Consider the following 18,071-nt stretch of genomic DNA (forward strand, 5'->3'; position numbering starts at 1 on the left):
AAATGTGGTATATTCAAGCAATGGGATAGCACTCAGCCTTAAACAGGAAGGCAGTCTTGTCACATGCTGCAACACTGATGAGCCTGAAGGACAGTACGCTAACTGAAAGAAGCCAGTCACAAAAAGACAAATAGTGTGTGATTTTTCTTAAATGAAGTATCTGAAGTAGTCAATGCTGTTAACTGAAATAACTCTTTCCAAAATTCTATGGTGAATATGATTCGAGTTAAGGATCTAACACCCAGTGTGACTATTTGGCGATACGACCTTTAAAAGGAAGTAACTGGGTTGATAAGGTTATAAGAATGGGCTGGGCTCTATTCAGATAGAACTGCTGTGCTTATCAGAAAAGGAAGAGACACTAAGATACCCTGCATTTTCTCTCTGTGCATACAGAGAAGGGATCACGTGAGGACAGTGGGAGGGCTGCTGTCCGCAAGCCAGGAAGAGGCCTCGCCAGAAACCCGTCCTGATGGCACCTGGCTCTTGGACGTCCAGCCTCCAGAACTGTGAGAAAACAAAGTTCTGATGTGTAGGACACCCAGTCTGTGGTATTTTGTTATGGCAGCCTTACATGAGTAACACAGACAAGGACAAAAAAACAGAAAATAAAAGGGTGGTAACCGGGGGCGGGGAGAAGAAGGGAAAGGAGAATTGTTTAATGGGTATAGAGTTCCAGATTTGCAAAATGCAAAAGTTCTGGAGATATGTGTCACAGCAATGTAAATATACTTAACATTACTGAGCTGTACACTTAAAAATGGTTAAGGTGGTCAATCTTATGCTTTGTGATTTTTACCACATAAAAAATTAAACAGAGTTTCAATTTTCCTGCTGAAATAAAGGAGTACTAATAATACTATTTTATGCATATGAAAATATTTGAATGTGGATGTTCTTATTTCATTAGAAAAAGTAATAATGATGACTATCTTAAGAAACAACAACACTTCTATTATAGAAGGCAGTATTTACCAATGATAGCCAACAAACAGAAACCTAGTTAGTTTATAAAATTTAATCTCTCAATTCCTCTAAAACTAGGGGTGAATACACATATCGCTGTTTCTTCCTTCAATATATTTTGCAAGAAAATGATGCTAGTAATAGAATACAGACCAGTTTCTTCTCTATTTAAATTCTCCAGATTCTTATATCGAAAATTTTCTCTTTCAAAAATGTGGGAAGATTCACTACCAATACTAGAACTCATGTAACTTACATAGTAAAGAGTCTTCAATTTAGCTTAAAAAAAATGAGACACTTAATATTTACACTTAATGATTACATTCCCCTAAGTTCTTTTCTCTTAAAAATATGAGAAAAAATGACTTGATTCCTATAAAATTCTTCATCATCACTTAATAAAAATAATCTACTCTTCATATTTCTCAAAAAGAAAAAGAGAGAAGTGTAACAAACATTTGTATTTTACCACTTACCTGGTTATTCTAACCAAGTTGATGCATGGGATTATAGAGATATTTGCTCATTCTTATTTGTTGGCCTAAACACAATTTCAAGAAAATTGTGGGCTCTGACACCCAGAGGGAAAAGGTCCCATAGACACAGCTTGATTTCAGGAGATAATCTACGACAGGGTTTCTCAACTTTGGCACTGTTAGTATCTGGGGCAGATAATTCTTTGTTGTAGGGGCCCTCCAGTGTATTGCAGGATGTTCACGAGCATCCCAGGCTCACACTACTAGATGGCTGTAACAACTAAAAATGTCTCCAGTTGTTGCCCAACATCTTGTAAGGGGTAAAATTATCACTCAGTCTAGAGAATATGATGCCACAGGAAAAACTGATGAATTTGCAGAATTAAACTGAAGTTAACTTAGCTAAAAAGTTAACATTTAGGATCTAAACTCTGATATGCATTCTGAAGAATATTAGTTGTAGGACAACTGTGGGTGGAGGGAAGGGGGATAAAACAAACAATAGATTTAAAAATGTTAAGAGACATGTGTGTCTATTGCTAGAAAGAACATTCTAAAAATACTACCTGCCACTTTTTAATGTGTGCTCAAGGAAATAAAACCATACTTACATTTGCTATTTTACTCTTTTAGACTGCCATCTGGCAATCCACACTTCCACTAGAAAAAAAAAAACTCCATAGCCAATTGGACTAAAATAGTTAATGTACCACCCCTTGTGCCAAAAACATGCTGGGGAGTCTATGGTTTGCTCAGTCATGCCCATAAAGAAAGAAACTCACGTCCTTAAAAGACAAAAGTAAATAACTCACAGGATGCTTCCCAACTTGGAAAGTTCCCCTTCCTACCTTTGGGGAATACAGAGTAAAACAGTAGCAGAAGGAGTTAATATATATGACAGGCAACTCAAGTAATCAAACTGACTTATAGGACATCAATTAGATGTCAGCTCATCCCCAAGACATATGGAATTAAAAAAAAAAAAAAAAAAAAGAGCCCACTATCAAACACAGCAGTACACAAATGACTACAGTCATTATATTTCCAGTGTCTCAGGGATGTGTTAGGAATGAATTAAATAATGAGACAGGTGCACTGAATCCTTGTAATACTCCTCAAGAAGGACAGGGTAAAGATTCTTCGTAATAATGAATTAAGGTTCACCACCATAACTGAATCTACTCCCACTTCTGTTTTCCACATACCCAAAAGTCACTGAATGACAAACTGACACGTCCAGACTGGGATATCCTTCGAGTTCTCGTTCACTAACCCAAAAAGACAAGACAATGGTAACAAGAACCCACAGTCATTAATAGATGAGCACTTATTATCAAATGCAAAGATGAGCAGAAAACTATGTACCATGTATTTAACAAATCTTTGTCAAATGCAAGCGTAAAGTGTGTATTTTGCACATTTCTGCAAGAACTCCTCTAGACACAGGAATGAGCAGGACAGACAAGGTGGAGGTTCGCGGGGAGTTCACACCTCAGTGCAGGGGTTCTGCTGAAATCGTCAAACGGGCGTGAAAAGCAACACCGTGAAAGAGAGGACCGAACACCTCTTATCAGATGGAGATGAGTTAAATACCCAAGGAAAAATACTTAATAGAGAAACAGAATAACTTTACGTATAATTATTATTCTCACAGATACTCAAAGAATTTCACTTGTAACATAAGAGACTTTTTTTGTTAATAATTTTGTAAGATAATGATGAGAAAATTTTGAATAAACCACATTTAGATACATCTGTATGAAACCTTAGAAAACCAAAGATAAAGAGAAAATGCTAAAGATTTTCAGAAGACAGAAAATAGGTATTGAATTCAAGAATTCAAGGTATTCAAGGCCAGACTACAGTCGAAGTTTCAAAGAACTGTCAAAGAGCATACTTCATCAAATCAAACAATGAAATAACACCGGGTGAAAAAACAAACTGCAGAGAGCTACATACGATATATAGTTCCTACTTGTAAATACTTTTAAAACTCAAGCAATCCTACGTATATTTACAGAAATAGACTTACAAAATAAAAATACAAAAACATTTATGGTCATAATGCAAAAAAGAGATGACCTAATGGGGTGGAACTTTGGATTGATACTTCTTAAGAAGAAACAACCACCTCATCAGAATTACAAATAATTGCAACATAGGAGAGAGAGTATGCGAGGGAGGCAGAAATATGAAACCCAATGTATTAAAAGTACTTTATTGTGGTGAAGTGTATGGATACTAGTTAAATTTAGATATATCACAGTAAAAAAAGTTTATGTATGTTAAAAATTTAAGATTAACTACTAAAAATCATTTAGAAATTGGTATTTTTTCTTCTAAATCATCAGAGGAAGAAAGGACACAGAGAAGGCAACCAGTGTAGAAGACAGCAAAGTTTCATTTTAAATAAACGTGAATTAAATTGATTATTAAAATATAGCATCACATTGGAATTTTAAAATATCCAGCTACATGCAGTTCACAAGATTATGTTAACAAGACATACAACTAAGATAAAATAATACATGACGGCTGAAAATAAAGGAATGGAAAAACTCAAACCAACAATTTTTAAAAAAGAGAAATAAATATAGCCACATTAACAATGGGCAAATTAGAATTAGAGGAAAATAGCATCAAATGGAAAGAAGGCACCATCTCTTAGGTGATAAAACATGCTATTAGTCAAGTTGTCATGGCACAAACTTGTATGTACCTAATAACATAGCTTTAAAATATATAATGCAAAAATCTGATATCAAAACCAGAAGAAAACGACTTTTCCATAATCAGTGTGAGACGTAACATAACCCTTCTCAAAATTCCACATTCCAAATAAATATAAAAAGTATTAACTTTACTATATAAATCTCAATATATAAAGGCACATGCCCCCACACATCAATAAATATAAACAGTGAACAGCTTAAAAGCTGAGTATGTTAGGCCACACACACACCCCTCCAAAGCATCAAATGCATAAGCCATGTTCTCTCATCATGCCTTAATAAAGCTCAAGGATAGTCAACTGAACCTGTTTTATTTAGACTGGCATCAGATGGGCAAAAATATAAATGGCACTTTGACTAAGGGTGCAGGGAAATGGGCATTACAGAAACTTCAGGTGGGAGTATAAATTTGCAGGGCCTTTTTGCAAAATAATTTGCTATTACATATCAAAATTTTAAATGTCATACGCCTTGACTCAGTAATTCTACTTCCAGAAATTGCTTTTATAAGAAAAAGTACACATACTCACAAAACCAGTGTATAATAATGCACAGTGCAATAGTAATTACAGCAGCAAAAAAGTAATAGCCCAAATATCTATTAACAGAAAGTTATCAACAGATAGATATCTATCAACAGATGGAGTTATTGGTGATGTGAGAAGCATGGGGTAAATGAAATGGCCACCTAGATAGATACACCACAACATAACAGAAAAACTTAAATTATGTACAGTAGATCCACTTCATAAAATGCCAAGCACTGACATGGAAAGAACCTCCAAGACAATGTTGTGGGGGTTTTTTTTAATGTAAAAAATACACACATATCATTTAAATTATGTTAAGATAAAAAATAAATAATAGAGAAAGGAGTTGAAGTGTACACAACACACTTTTTACTATTGGAAAGGGACACAATGGAGAACTTTCACATTTTACTTTCTGTATGCTTCTACTGTTTGAATATTTTACGATGTGATGTTTGTATAAATCAAAAAAGCAAAGACAAGCAATTTGTAAAAACTTATTTACTTCCCAGAAAATGACTGGGATCTTTCTGTTTTCAGGACAAATTTGATCAAACCCATTGTAGAGTACAGGATAAGTATAAACCTCCAATCTGGTCAAATAAGAATACCTGCTGCCTCCCCTGCCAGGAATGTTTTCAGATATGGCTCACTCCCTCACTTCCTTCAACTTTTCCACTTAAACATCATCTTACCTGAGGAACCTCCCTTGACTTTTCAATATAAAATGATAACCTCCTTCCCCCCTCCTACTCCCCAACTACCCTACCTCGCTTTATATTTCATTAGAGTAATTTAGCATCCATATCTTAGTGTCATTATCTCTAAAATGGGGGTGATAACAGTAACTACCGCACAGGGTTTTTGTTAGGCTGAAATGAGTCAGAAGCCCTTAGATGAGTGCCTGACACACAGAAGAGCCGTATTAGTCTTTTGATTTTTTTTTGTCTGTTTCATTTATGACTTGTCTTCCCCTATAGGAATGACAAACCGGAGCCAGGGACTGTTTTTGTTCACTATTACAGCCTGAATTCCTGGAAAGTGCTTATCAGTAAATATTCATGTTTTTTGAAGCCTGATTTAGTACTGCAGCCATATGTACAGACAGCTGAGAGGACAAGAAAAAAAGATCAATTATTTCAGTAAAAGCAAGCTTGTTGCACATTAGCATGAATCATCATAGTAATTCAATCCACTTTGGAAGTACAATATTTAGCATTATGACTTTTAGAAGCTTCAAGTAGGGAAGTGGTATAGAACTATTTAATTCATTAATTTCTTAACAACAACATGGTAACAGAAACTAAAACAATGAAGAATGAGAAAACAAAAGCATAACTTACTTTTTGTTCCTGCTTTTGATGCATGGCTGGTAGAGGACCTTGACGGCATTCCAGGCAGAACTGGAATCTACATTCCATATGTCTTCTAACAGGGGGAATTTCTTGAGATATCTGGGATTTTCCAAAGATTCAATCACCAAACTGTCTGAGTTTAAAAGCCATAGCTAAAGACATGGAGAAAAAAGCGTAGGATATAAGGATATCGCCATCCGACTCATATCTCATGCCACCACTTAAAAAAACCAAACCCAAACCATAAACATGCTAGAAAAAAAATAGCAGAATAATGTATATAATTTTTAAGCAAGGAAGCTTTCGAAGTATAACATTTAATTGAGCCACTGACATCATAAAAATTTTTTAAAAAGGACAAGTAGGAGAAAATATTTAATACATATATAATAAAGCTATTACCTATAATACATGGAGTTCCTAGAAACCAAAAAGTGGGAGAAAAAGCCGGCCCGACAAAAATACAGGCAAAGAATATGAACAGAATTAACACAGTAAATGAAAAATAAGCATATTAAAAGTGGTGACAGAACTATTGACAAGGAAAGGTGCTGTCTGTGTGCCACCTTCTTCACTTGGCAGACCATCCAGTTCAGAGGAGGGGCCGCAACGGGAACGCGCGTCCTGGGTCCGGATGCACGGGACTCACCAAGGGCCTCGGTTGGACTCGGGCTTTGGTCTGGTCCCCCGGGGGCTCTGGGGCATGGACTGCACCTACGGTCTGTGACACCTCGAGGCAGGAGGCCCCAGCTTTTCGTAGCCCAGGATCAAATTACCGGCAGTGGGCTGACAGGGCAGGGTTGGGGAACAAGTAACTTCCCGGGCAAGGTGGCATATGTCAGGTATGAGCAAGACACTGTGAGCCGTGAGCAGCCCACACCCTCCGCAGCTGGGAAATGGGTGCCCTGGCTGAGGAATGGGGATCTGGATGGGGCACCAAGGGGGTCTCACTATAAGGGGATAAATAGTAGAGTTTTTTGGAGTGATAATTATCATAGTTTGAAATACACAAATTCTAATCCTGCAACAGATCAGCAGAATGTTTCTCAAGTGCTAGAACACACATGTGAGGATTACTGTCACTGCAACCCTGTCTTAGACAATGGAATTGTAGTCATTAAGGAGCCTGATCTGTATTTATAATAACAAGAAACAACCCTCATGAAATACTTCTGTGTGAAGTAGAGAATGTTGGAAAAAATGCTAGTCACATGATTCTGCTTTTTACAGAGAAATAGAATGTAGATGTATATACATGTGGATGTTCATAGATAGAAAAAAAATGTTGATTTATGCTTATCAGACTGTTAATAATGTTTACCGGCACTTAGTACAACAGAGCAGGGCAGCAGGGGACAGGATGGGGGACCCACCACTTCCATTATGTTATTCATATGGAAATACATTCAGTATTTCAAGAATGTACTACTTTTATAAAAAAGAAAAAAGTTTTAATTTAAATACATATTAGATTTTAAACTCCTACTCCCAATTTTTAACTTAAAAACCTTGCAATAGAAGAAAATTAGAACTGATTTCAGGTATGACTATGAAAGAGTACGTAGTATCAACCTCAGAAAATATTTCAGCTTAGGATAGATTTATCTGTGATTTGAGAAGCAGGAGCCCCTGTAATGGGGGGCCAACTAGAAAAGCCACACCTAAAACAACTTCAATCCCTTTGGTCCTTTTAGCTACCAGGTTTCCCTATTAGCTTGTGAGTTTTTTGAAGGCATTTTTATACTACTTTGAGCACCGAAACAGTGTCTTTCAAATAAAAAATGCTCAATATATGTTTACTGGTTGAATAAAACAGATGTGGAGGCAGAGAAGAGACTTGGGCCCTGATTTTTGGATTTTTACATACATAAATGTGCCCAGTTCTTTTTTGCCAAGCATTATTTTTAAAAAAAACAGATAGATGCCAGCGGTACACATAGGGGATGGTTCTAACTTCAGAGCTTCTTCAAAAACTTGCCACATCTTCTCAAATATCAGTGTTGAAATCAGTATCTCAAAGAGATATATACACCCCCATGTTCACTGCAGCACTATTTACAATAGCCAAGATGTACAAACAATCTAAATGTCCATCAGTGGATAAAGGGATAAAGAAAATGTGGTACACACATAAAATGGAACAGTATTCAGCCTTTAAAAAGGAGGAAATCATGTGATATGTGACAACACAGATGATCCTTGAGGACATCTAAGTGTAACAAGGACAACACAGAAGGATAACCACCACATGATTCTGCTTAAATGAAGACTCTAAAATAGCCTAATTCCTAGAAGCAGGGATTAGAAAGGAGGTTGCCAGGGACTGGGGGAGGGAGAAATGGGGCGTTGCTAATCAAAGGATATAAAATTTCAGTTATGCAAGATGAATAAGAGACCTAGAAGATCTGGAGATCTGCTGTACAACATCGTGCTTGTAACTAACAATACTGGACTGTGCACTGAAAAAGTTGTGAAGAGGGGAGATGCCACATTAAGTGTCTTACACAAAAAAAAGAGAAAAAGGAAAGAAAGAAAGAGAAGGAAAGAAGGGGAAAAAAGGAAGAAAAGATAGAGAAAGCAAGCAAAAGCAGGAGCAATAGAATGTATTTAAACATAAGAGTATCAAATGGGGGTAAAGAAGTTAAGAGATAGAATTTTGTTATACTGACAAAGAAATACCACTAAAAACTGAGAGTGAAAAACTTTATTTTGTGGTGAGCAGGAATCAGGCTTTATTTCTCATTGTATCTCTAATACCTAGCACATAGAGGCACTTGACCATTTGTTATTAAATTAAGGGATCTAGATCTGTGAATCAAACTGATATTAAAAAATTCAATTTTGGGATCATTTACTTGCTAGACCTGAGCATTAAGAAAAAAGAATGACAAAATGACTCTGGATTACTAAACTACAAAAGACTGGGTGAAATAACCTCTTACCAAGATGTACACTTTGCCGTCATGACCTTGAATGGTGAATCTGAAAGTGCTTCTGGCAGAGGAGAGTTCCACCAGACACTGGGCGACGACACTCTGCACAAACCGAGACCTGTGTGGACAGAGGTCGGTGTTCACGATGTGTCCCATGATGACTGACTGACCGGCCGGATGAGGAAAAGCACCTGAGGGAACCTCAGAGGAAGCAGCCTGGGAAGCGGGGCTTGGCTGCCCTTCTCCCCCAGCCTGTGCTAAGGTGAATTTTATTATATTTTAAAGCACTTCTGTTTGCTTCAGCCTCCGTATAACTATCCTCCAGTCTTCAATACATTTTCTACCCCAGACCTAACTATTCCCCGCTGCTGAATATAAAAATACTGTTAGACAAGAAAATATTCCATGCTGTAATACATTAAACAGTGAAAAACTTAGTTAAAAAAAAAAAAAAACTTGAGAAGTTTCCTTCCAAATATTAGTATGTTTTCCATTTGGATCCCCCCAAAGGGGTGGATCCAAGGTACAGAATCAAAGTATTTACAGGGGGATAAAGTTCAAGGTTATATTCAGATTGCCATAATTTGTAGACATCAATGAATAAACTAAAAGACATGCTATAGTTAACTTCTGATAGCAAACTAAAAAGATTCAGAGAAAAAAAAAAAAACACTAATGGATTCAGTGGCCAAGTAACATTAGAAAAACAAACAGGAGTCAGTAGAAAACAGACCCATGTTTCAAATGTTAAATAAGTCAAATTAAACCAGAAATAATTATTTTAAAACTTATTAATGATTAGCTTATAAGACTTTGGCTACTTGGCACATAGAAAGAAACACAAAAAACTTTCAGAATCAGAAGATTTATATGAGCCTGTTTATCTACACCATTATGTAAGCAAACAATAAATAAAACCTCAAGACTTTTATGTGTGGTTTGGTTCAACTAGCTAAAAACCTTTCTCAAAGGTTTTTATTTTTCCTTTCCCAAATAAAGAAAGGTATAAATAAAGTGAATTCCCAAATTATCAACTGTACAGATGTTTCCCTACATGTGAAATTACAAAATAAACTTAATTTGCTATTTGTACCTTGGTATGACAGGAAAATTTCTCTCAGATGGCTGAATAATTATCTCTGTCATATAAAACTTGGTGGTTTCTAGAAACAAAAAAAAAGAAGAGGAAAATTACAAATCTCCCCAATATACTAATATTTTTATTGTGGGCATGTTGGTCCCAACTTATGACATTCCAAAGTAGTGAGAGTAAACATTTTTCACAGAATCTTTTAAAAACCCAGAATGCTTGTATTTATACTCATTTCTGTAGACATTTAGTTTACTGTTTAAATTCTTCTATAAACTAAATAACCAGATAACTGGATTTGTTGGGAATTGTACAATAATAGATTCCATGAGGATCTGGGTAAATGTTAATGTGAAGTGCACGGCATCTGTGCATAGACTTTGGGATACTATGATTAAAAAGCCTTTCTCAGTGGCTCCTAGATTGTGGCTTCTTTATAAAAATGAGGAAAACAAATGGCTAGTTTCTTGGTAAGTGGGCCATGGCTGCGATGTGCCTAGTTTTTGCAACCTTTCATATGTGAGCAGAGGCTTGCAGCAGATTCACCTGGGGTGTACTCTTCTGAATAGACACCAAACTCTCTGAAGTCTCAGGACTGTCTCCCTGCAATCATCAATGCTTTCTCTTCTTAAAGTAAGTCATTTTTAGGAAAGTTTTACTGAATATTAATTTTATCACTATATCAAATAGTTCAGAATTTCTTTTAATAAGAAATCAAACCATTAGAGGTGGATTATCTTAGTTTTGTTTTTCAAAAAATATATTTATCTGTCTTCTTTCGTATCTGCACGTTTTCAACTGATATAAAATCCTAGGTTAGCAATGTTTAACTTTTGAGTACATCTATACTATCATTCTGTCCTCAAACTGCTTTGAAGGTAATGCGTAATTTTTCTTTCGTCACTTTTAAGATTTGCTGTTTTTATTCTTCTGCAGTATCATTCTGATGTGTATAGTTACAGATTTTTTTTAATTTATCCAACTTGGATATCCTTTAATTGGAATTCATTGCACCTCCTCAATCTGTAGAGTGTTGTTCTTCACTTGTGTAAAATTCTCAGCGATTATCTATCCAGATATTGCCTATGCTCCATTCTCCCTCCCTTTGCCTTCCACTAGTCTGATTAAAAGTACGTTAGATTTTCTCGGTGTATATTTTATGTTTCTTACTCTCTCTTCTAGACTTTTTGCCTCTGGTCTGTCTGTGCTGGATTATAATTTTCCTTTTCTTCTATCTTCTGTTCATTAATTCTTCCTACAAATTGTACCTAATCTGCTGTTTAAAATACTACCCGATTTTTAAATTTCAATTTTATTTTTTGTGACTTCTATAGTGTATCTAGTCCAAATATGCTTACTATTACAGTTTCCTTTTGATATCTTCAAACCAGTCTTTTATATTGTTAAGTATAGTAAACTTGGTTGTTTTACTGTTAAAATTTGATAATCCCAATAACAGAACTCTGCTTCTATCGTTTGCTGTTTTTGTTAGTTCTTATTGATGGAGGTCTAGTTTATTTATGTGCTTATTTATCTTTGGGTTTATCGTGAACACTGTAGTTGACAAATTAATTTGTGGGAATGAGTTTTACAATGAAGATATTTTCTTCAAACAGTGATTTGAATTTGATTGTGCAAGGAAATGGTGCTATGTCTCATCCAAGACAAGCTAATAACCAAGTTCAAGATTTGAAATTCCCTGACGCCTCAAAGGGCTGATACTTGTCTGTAATTCCACAGGTCTGTTCGCTTCTGATTCACCTTCACTGTAAAGGTATGGCCCTTTAGGTTCTCATTTTGTACAGTCTTTCTGGCCTTACTTCTTAAAGCAATGAAAATAAAAATTGTAGTTTTAGAGAATTAGCAAACTGCAGGGAAACGGGGCTTCAATTTTGTATTTGGGTTTCCTTTTGTGGTAATTTACATACACTTTGCGTTTACTTTGCTCTTGATTCCTTCCTGTGGATTCCAATTACCATCTGGTACCTTTCTTTCAGCCTGAAGAATTCTCTTGAGCATTTTTTGTAGAAAAGTTCTTCTAGGAATGCACTATATCCACCTACTTATCTGAAAATATCCTTGTTTTTGCCTTCATTTTTGAAGGATAGTTTTGTGGGCCATAGAGCTCCTAGCTGACAGGTGTTTCTGGTGCCTGCCACTGACTCCTACCCCCATCATTTCGATCATCTCATTTTAATGTCTTCTGGCTGCCACTGTTTCTCTAACAAGTGTGCCTTGTGTCATGAAATCCATGTATATAATGTTTTGTTTTTCCTCCTGCAGCTTTCAAGATTCTCTCTTCATCTCTGGCTTTATCAGGTTGACCACACTGTACCTGAATGAAATATTGTGTTCAGGTTACTTGAGATTCATTGTAATTCTTGAATCTGAAAGTTCACATTTTCATCAGATTTGCCAAGATTTCAGCCATTTTTTTCTACATTTATTTTCCCTGACCCTTTCTTTTTCTCCTCACCTTCTGAGACTACACTTACACATATACCGGAACACTTAATGTTGTTCCAAAAATCTCTGAGGTTCTTTTCATTTTGTTTCAGACTTTTTTCTCTCTGTTCTTTGGGTTGGTTAGTTTCTATTAATGTATTTCCAAGTTTAATGATTTTTTTCCCTTCAGTTCTCTCAAATATGTGGCTTAGTGAACAAAGTAAATTTTTCTTTAGTTACTATACCTTTCAGCTCTGTAAATATGAACAGTTCTTTTTTGACATTTCCAATTTGTGATTTGCTGTGTTCACTCAAAAGGTTTTTCTCTTTTCATTCTTTGCCATATTTATAACAGCTACAACATTTTTGTCTGCTAAATCTAATATTTGTGCTTACTCAGCATCTGTTTATTGAGTCCTATTTTTACCGTGAGCATGAATCACTCTTTTCTTTTTTGTTGCATATCTAGCAAGCTTTGGAGGGAAGGAGAACACTGTTTGCAGTACACTGTAGCCATGATGGATCTTGTTTTGTTCTTACAGGTTGCTGGTTTACTGGTGTAGTGACCACACCTATAGCCACTACTGTCTCTGCTCAGTCTCATTCTGTTTAGCCCGGCTCCCTAGACAGTATTCAATATACCGACATGTGTTGTCAGCAAATTTGAGGAGAGGTCTTGTCCAGACACCTCAAGCCATTAAGGCTTCCACCTTCTGCTGCCTGGCTGGGTGCGGACCGAGCAATGTACTTAAAGACACGGTTGCATGTTTCTCTAAATTTTCAGTTCTCTTTGGACTCCCTGGCATCTATTTGTGCATTATAGGTTAGCAGTTGGACAGAGTTGCACGAAGAACTCACTTCAGTCCTTCCATAGCGCCTTGCTTCTAAAATCTCCCTACTGAATTTCTAGTTTCTCCTTTGCCGATCCTGAACCAAATCTACTCCTCTAGACGATAAAGGTGTGGAGGATTTTCTATCCAAGTTGGGAGGGCAAGGGAACGGCAATACCCCCAAGCAAAAACGGTCAAAATTTGTCATTCTAACTTAAGGCAGTAGCTGTTTTTCATAACTAAACACTTCTCAAAACACTGCTTCAGTTTGGTCATTTTCCAGTAGTTGTTCTTAGTAATTTTTTGGACGTGTATAGTTTTATACTTGTTTTCTACAGAATGGAATTGCCCATTTTATTAATACCAAGGTTTTTGGAATTGAGACCTACTGATTTATTTTAGAGTAGATGTGGATACAGTTCTCCACACGTACACATACTGATCTCTTAATTTACTTACATTTTACATCAAAAGATTCTTGGTTAAAGTAATATTCAGTGTTTACATCACTATGACCATAATAATCCCACAAAAATGTTTCCTTTTTTGTTCAGCCTTCTGTTTTCCTGTAGTGCATAATTGCTTTCTTTGTCATTTATTTAGTTTCCCAAGCAACTTTAGCTAATTCTTCCCATATGATGAAATGGCTTCCCTCAAGATTATTTGTTACATGTGTTAAACAAATCAAATAATTTTTTAGTTTCACTTTACAACTCAAAGTATTGCAATCTTCTCTCCCCTCACTTCAATCCAGTTGTTTTCTCCGGGCCTGCTATACATCCCCAACCCTGGGACTTCCTAATCTTGCTCTTCTCTGTTTGATAATCTGTTACCCAAATACATGCCTTCTTTTGAGGTTAAATCCCTACTTTTGGTGAGTATATCCTATGTCAGAGTTCTAAGGAAATAAATCTTTGAGGTTTGTTTTGAGACCTTGTATTTCTAAAAATGTATTATCTTCACATTTGACTAATGGTTTGACCATACAGAATTCTGAGTTAAAATTCTGTTTCTTTCAAAATTATAAAGGCATTGCTTCACTGTGTTCTAGCTCTCCACACTGCTGTTAAGAAGTTCAATGTCATCCTAATTCCTAGTCCTTCATATATTACCTGCTTTTTTCTCTCCAGATACTTCATGCTTGGTGTTCTGAAATCACTTAATGATGTGGCTTTGAGTAGCTTCCCAGCCATCCTTCCATTAATTATATTAGATACTTGGTAGGCCCCTTCACTTGAGAAATTCAAGCCCTAGAAAATAGCTTTATAATGTATTTTGGTATTTTTCTTTGATATTTTGTTTGATAATTTCCTGCATCCTGTTGTCTCTATTCCATAATTTCTGTTAGCTCGATGTTGGGTGTCTTAAAAGGCTCAATTTATTCATTCGTTCAACAAATATTTACAGGGTACCATTATATACCAGACACTGTTTTAGTGCGAAGTATAGTGAGAAGTGAGAGAGACAATATCCCTATCCTGAGGAAACTTGCATGGGGATATATATATATAATTTCCTTTCTAATTTTCTTTTCTTTCATTTCTTGAAGGACATTTATTATATTTTTTTACGAAAAGATTTTATGTTGTGTACATTATTTCTTTCTTCTCAGTAACTTTACTCTTTCTACTTGACTATTTACTTTGGTCACTTTGGTAGTTTGAATTTCCTCTAATATTCATTGATTCTCAGTAATCCATTCATATTTAAGTGTAAGGTAATAAGATGCTGAGAGGAAGCACTTGGGTGTAGGTACAAGGCTAACTGACTGTAGGATGGCTGAATGTAGCTCATGTTGTTGTTGTTATGGAATGACCCCTACCAATCAGGTCTTTAAACCTTTTTTCTGGTTGGCACTCTTCTTCCATTATTCCAAGGAAGGGTCCTTCAATCTCCTACCTTGAGAATATAAGCAAGTTGCAAGTGAAGGAAGAGTCTTGTAGCTCCATATGTAAACTCTGAATTAATCTTGTTTCCAGCCCCTTATCTCAGACTTCCTTACCTGTTACCTGCTGCCTCCAAATTCTGACCCGTTCTGGGGTTCTGAGTATTAGATCATTCCTCATCCAAATGATGTTCTGTAGACACTGAGATTGAAGCCTCCTCCACACTGCTAAGTGTGTTCCCACGCCTCTCTCAGGTTTACAGTTTCCAAGAATAAGTTTGCTTACACCTCTTATTTACATCACTGTCACCTCTCTCTACCTGACTGTCTCTGTGGATGCATACCTTCTTTTATCCCTTAAATGACACTTTAACTGGGCTTCAGGAAGAACAGAAAAGAATTTTTGAAAAATCAGTTCACCTTATTTAAATGGAAGCCTTAAAATGTTCTAATTTGTGGCTTATGGGGCTTATTTTCATTCTCCAAAAATGGCACTGAGTGTGGCATCCTTCAGCACTATGCCTTCTTCCTTTTCTGTTCACTCTGGGCAAGTAACTGATGACTCTTAAAAACAGAACATTCCATCACGTGCCTTCCCTTAAGTACAACAGCTTCACTAAATCACATCTTCTAGTTAATTATATTAAAAACACTTATTCATTACCCACAAAGTTAACACAGCATGTTATAGCTCCCTAGACATATTTAAGCCATATCTTTAAATAGTGATGTATTTTAATTATCAGGATTTTCATTATTATATTTTAAAGTGGTGTATAACATAGACTTTGCATAAAATATAATTAAACTACAGGGAAAAAGAACAAAGATCAGAGTACAAAACTCAGAATGTGTTTTCTTCCACTTCAACAGGTTTTGTCTTACCCCTAGCTCCAAAATACTGCCTGGAGGCAGATGGCAGCCAGGAAAGGCGCCTGCTCCATCATCTCTGGCAATCACCTCTTCTGATGAAGATTTGTATTATGAAAAGGTCTCCAATTTTCCTTAAGACAGACCAAGCAAACTTTATACTATTGCTTTATATTTACAAAGAGGAAATGAAATACTGAAAATGAGCCAACTTCTTAATGCTTAAAACTCAATACTATGTACTTATAAAGGTCAAAATACACAAACTTTTGGCATATTGGATGATGTGTTAGCTGATTTTTACTTTAAAAAGCACCAATTCTATAAATATATTGTCATCAGTCTTTCATATGTATTTCCCATAAAGTCTCCTTCTGCTGGTTTCTTAACAAGAAGGCAATCATTTTGGCTTTTTTATTATGAAATGCTTACCTGATGACATGGTCTCTCCACGCTTACAAATTACTTTGGTATTTGCCTTTGGTTTCTGTAGAACAGAAAAATGTCATTTAAATGTCACTCAGCCTTTCTTAAAAGGAATACATAATTTTAACACAGTCTCTAGAGTATACATTGAACTTTACATTTTATTTTGCCCTCTACTAAATACAGGGAATACATTTAGCTTCTATGCATAATTCATATGCACAGAGATCATTTTTCAGGTCTAAAGACAGAATAATCAACAGACTTATTTTTCCAAACCTAGCTGCTTCTTGATAATCTAAGTGTCGCTAAATAATCTGAACTAGAAGCACTTTACATTTCTAAACAGCACCTCACCCCTCTATTATTTAGAAGCGGCAGATTCAGTGGGCAACAAAGGCAGAAGGGTAGGTGACTTGACCTAATTCATACGTGTAGAAAACAGAAGAATCAGTACTTGAATTCATATTATTCTGACTCCTAGTCCAGTGTAACTTATGTAAAAGCAATCTGTAATACATAACTACCCATTAGAAGTAAATATATCTAACACATTCACATAATTCTGTTTTTCCATTTAAGATATGCATTGTAAGTGGAAAGATGGACAGTGTTCTGGGACAAATTGCTGAAACAGTCTAAACTTTGAAAATCCAAATTCATCATTGAAATAGATTAAAATAGCACTCACTTAATCATAAAGCAAATGAACATCATTTCACATACAGCAAACAGATCATGGTCATTAGAGGCGGGGTCGGGATGGGGATGCCGAAGTGAGGAAGGTGGCCAAAAGGTGCAGACTTCCGGTTATAGAGTAAGGAAGCCATGAGGACGTGATCCGCAGCATGGTGACAACAGTTAATGATACTGTATTGCATATCTGAAAGCTGCCAAAAGAGTATATCTGAAATGTTCTCATTATAAGAAAAAATTTTTTGTAACTATGTATAGTGACAGGTGTTAATTAGACTTATTGTGATCATTTTGCAATATATGCAAATATCCAATCACTATGTTGTAAATTTGAAATTAATATAATGTTACATGTCAATTACACCTCTATTTTTAAATATCTTACTGATCTGTAGTTTGTTATAAGAAGTAGGTTATAAAACAATTGCACAGTGGTTAAGAACACAGAGTCTGGGGCCAGGTTTCCTAAGCTCAAATCCCAGCTCTGTTATTTACCAGACATGTGACCTTAGGCAAGTTAATTAACCTGTTTTGGTCTCCTCATCTGTAAAATAGAGTTAAAAGCAGTGTTTAACCCAGAGAATTATTCATTAGGACTTAAAAAGGAGTATTATAAAGCACTGTCCCAGGTGCATGGTAACTGCTAGGTGGATATTAAATAAAATACATACTTGGCACATATCATTCAAGAAATGGGCAGAAAACTCACACCTTCTCACAGAGACCAATTTTTCGCCTTTTAATGGATAATCACTGAATACTTAGAATTTACCAAAAATTTAAAAATGCTCTTTTTAGTTCCACAGTAACACTATTGCTAAAGCCACACAACATTCC

The 18,071-nt window shown here is 35.9% G+C and overlaps 1 protein-coding gene across 1 annotated transcript in view; it reads right to left on the minus strand.

Annotated features, from left to right (window-relative positions):
- The window catches only part of LOC108403727 (uncharacterized), a 159,757-nt gene that overhangs the window by 73,983 nt on the left and 67,703 nt on the right, over window positions 1-18,071 (minus strand). Inside the window, exons 3-6 of the mRNA XM_073219458.1 lie at window positions 16,545-16,599; window positions 10,086-10,155; window positions 9,002-9,110; window positions 6,048-6,211 (exon numbers count right to left, since the gene is read on the minus strand). Coding sequence (XP_073075559.1) covers window positions 6,048-6,211; window positions 9,002-9,110; window positions 10,086-10,155; window positions 16,545-16,599 — 398 coding nt within the window. The remainder of the gene's footprint in view (window positions 1-6,047; window positions 6,212-9,001; window positions 9,111-10,085; window positions 10,156-16,544; window positions 16,600-18,071) is intronic.

The sequence above is a fragment of the Manis javanica genome, chromosome 13, assembly GCF_040802235.1.
Source record: "Manis javanica isolate MJ-LG chromosome 13, MJ_LKY, whole genome shotgun sequence".
In the NCBI taxonomy this organism is placed as follows: Eukaryota; Metazoa; Chordata; class Mammalia; order Pholidota; family Manidae; genus Manis; species Manis javanica.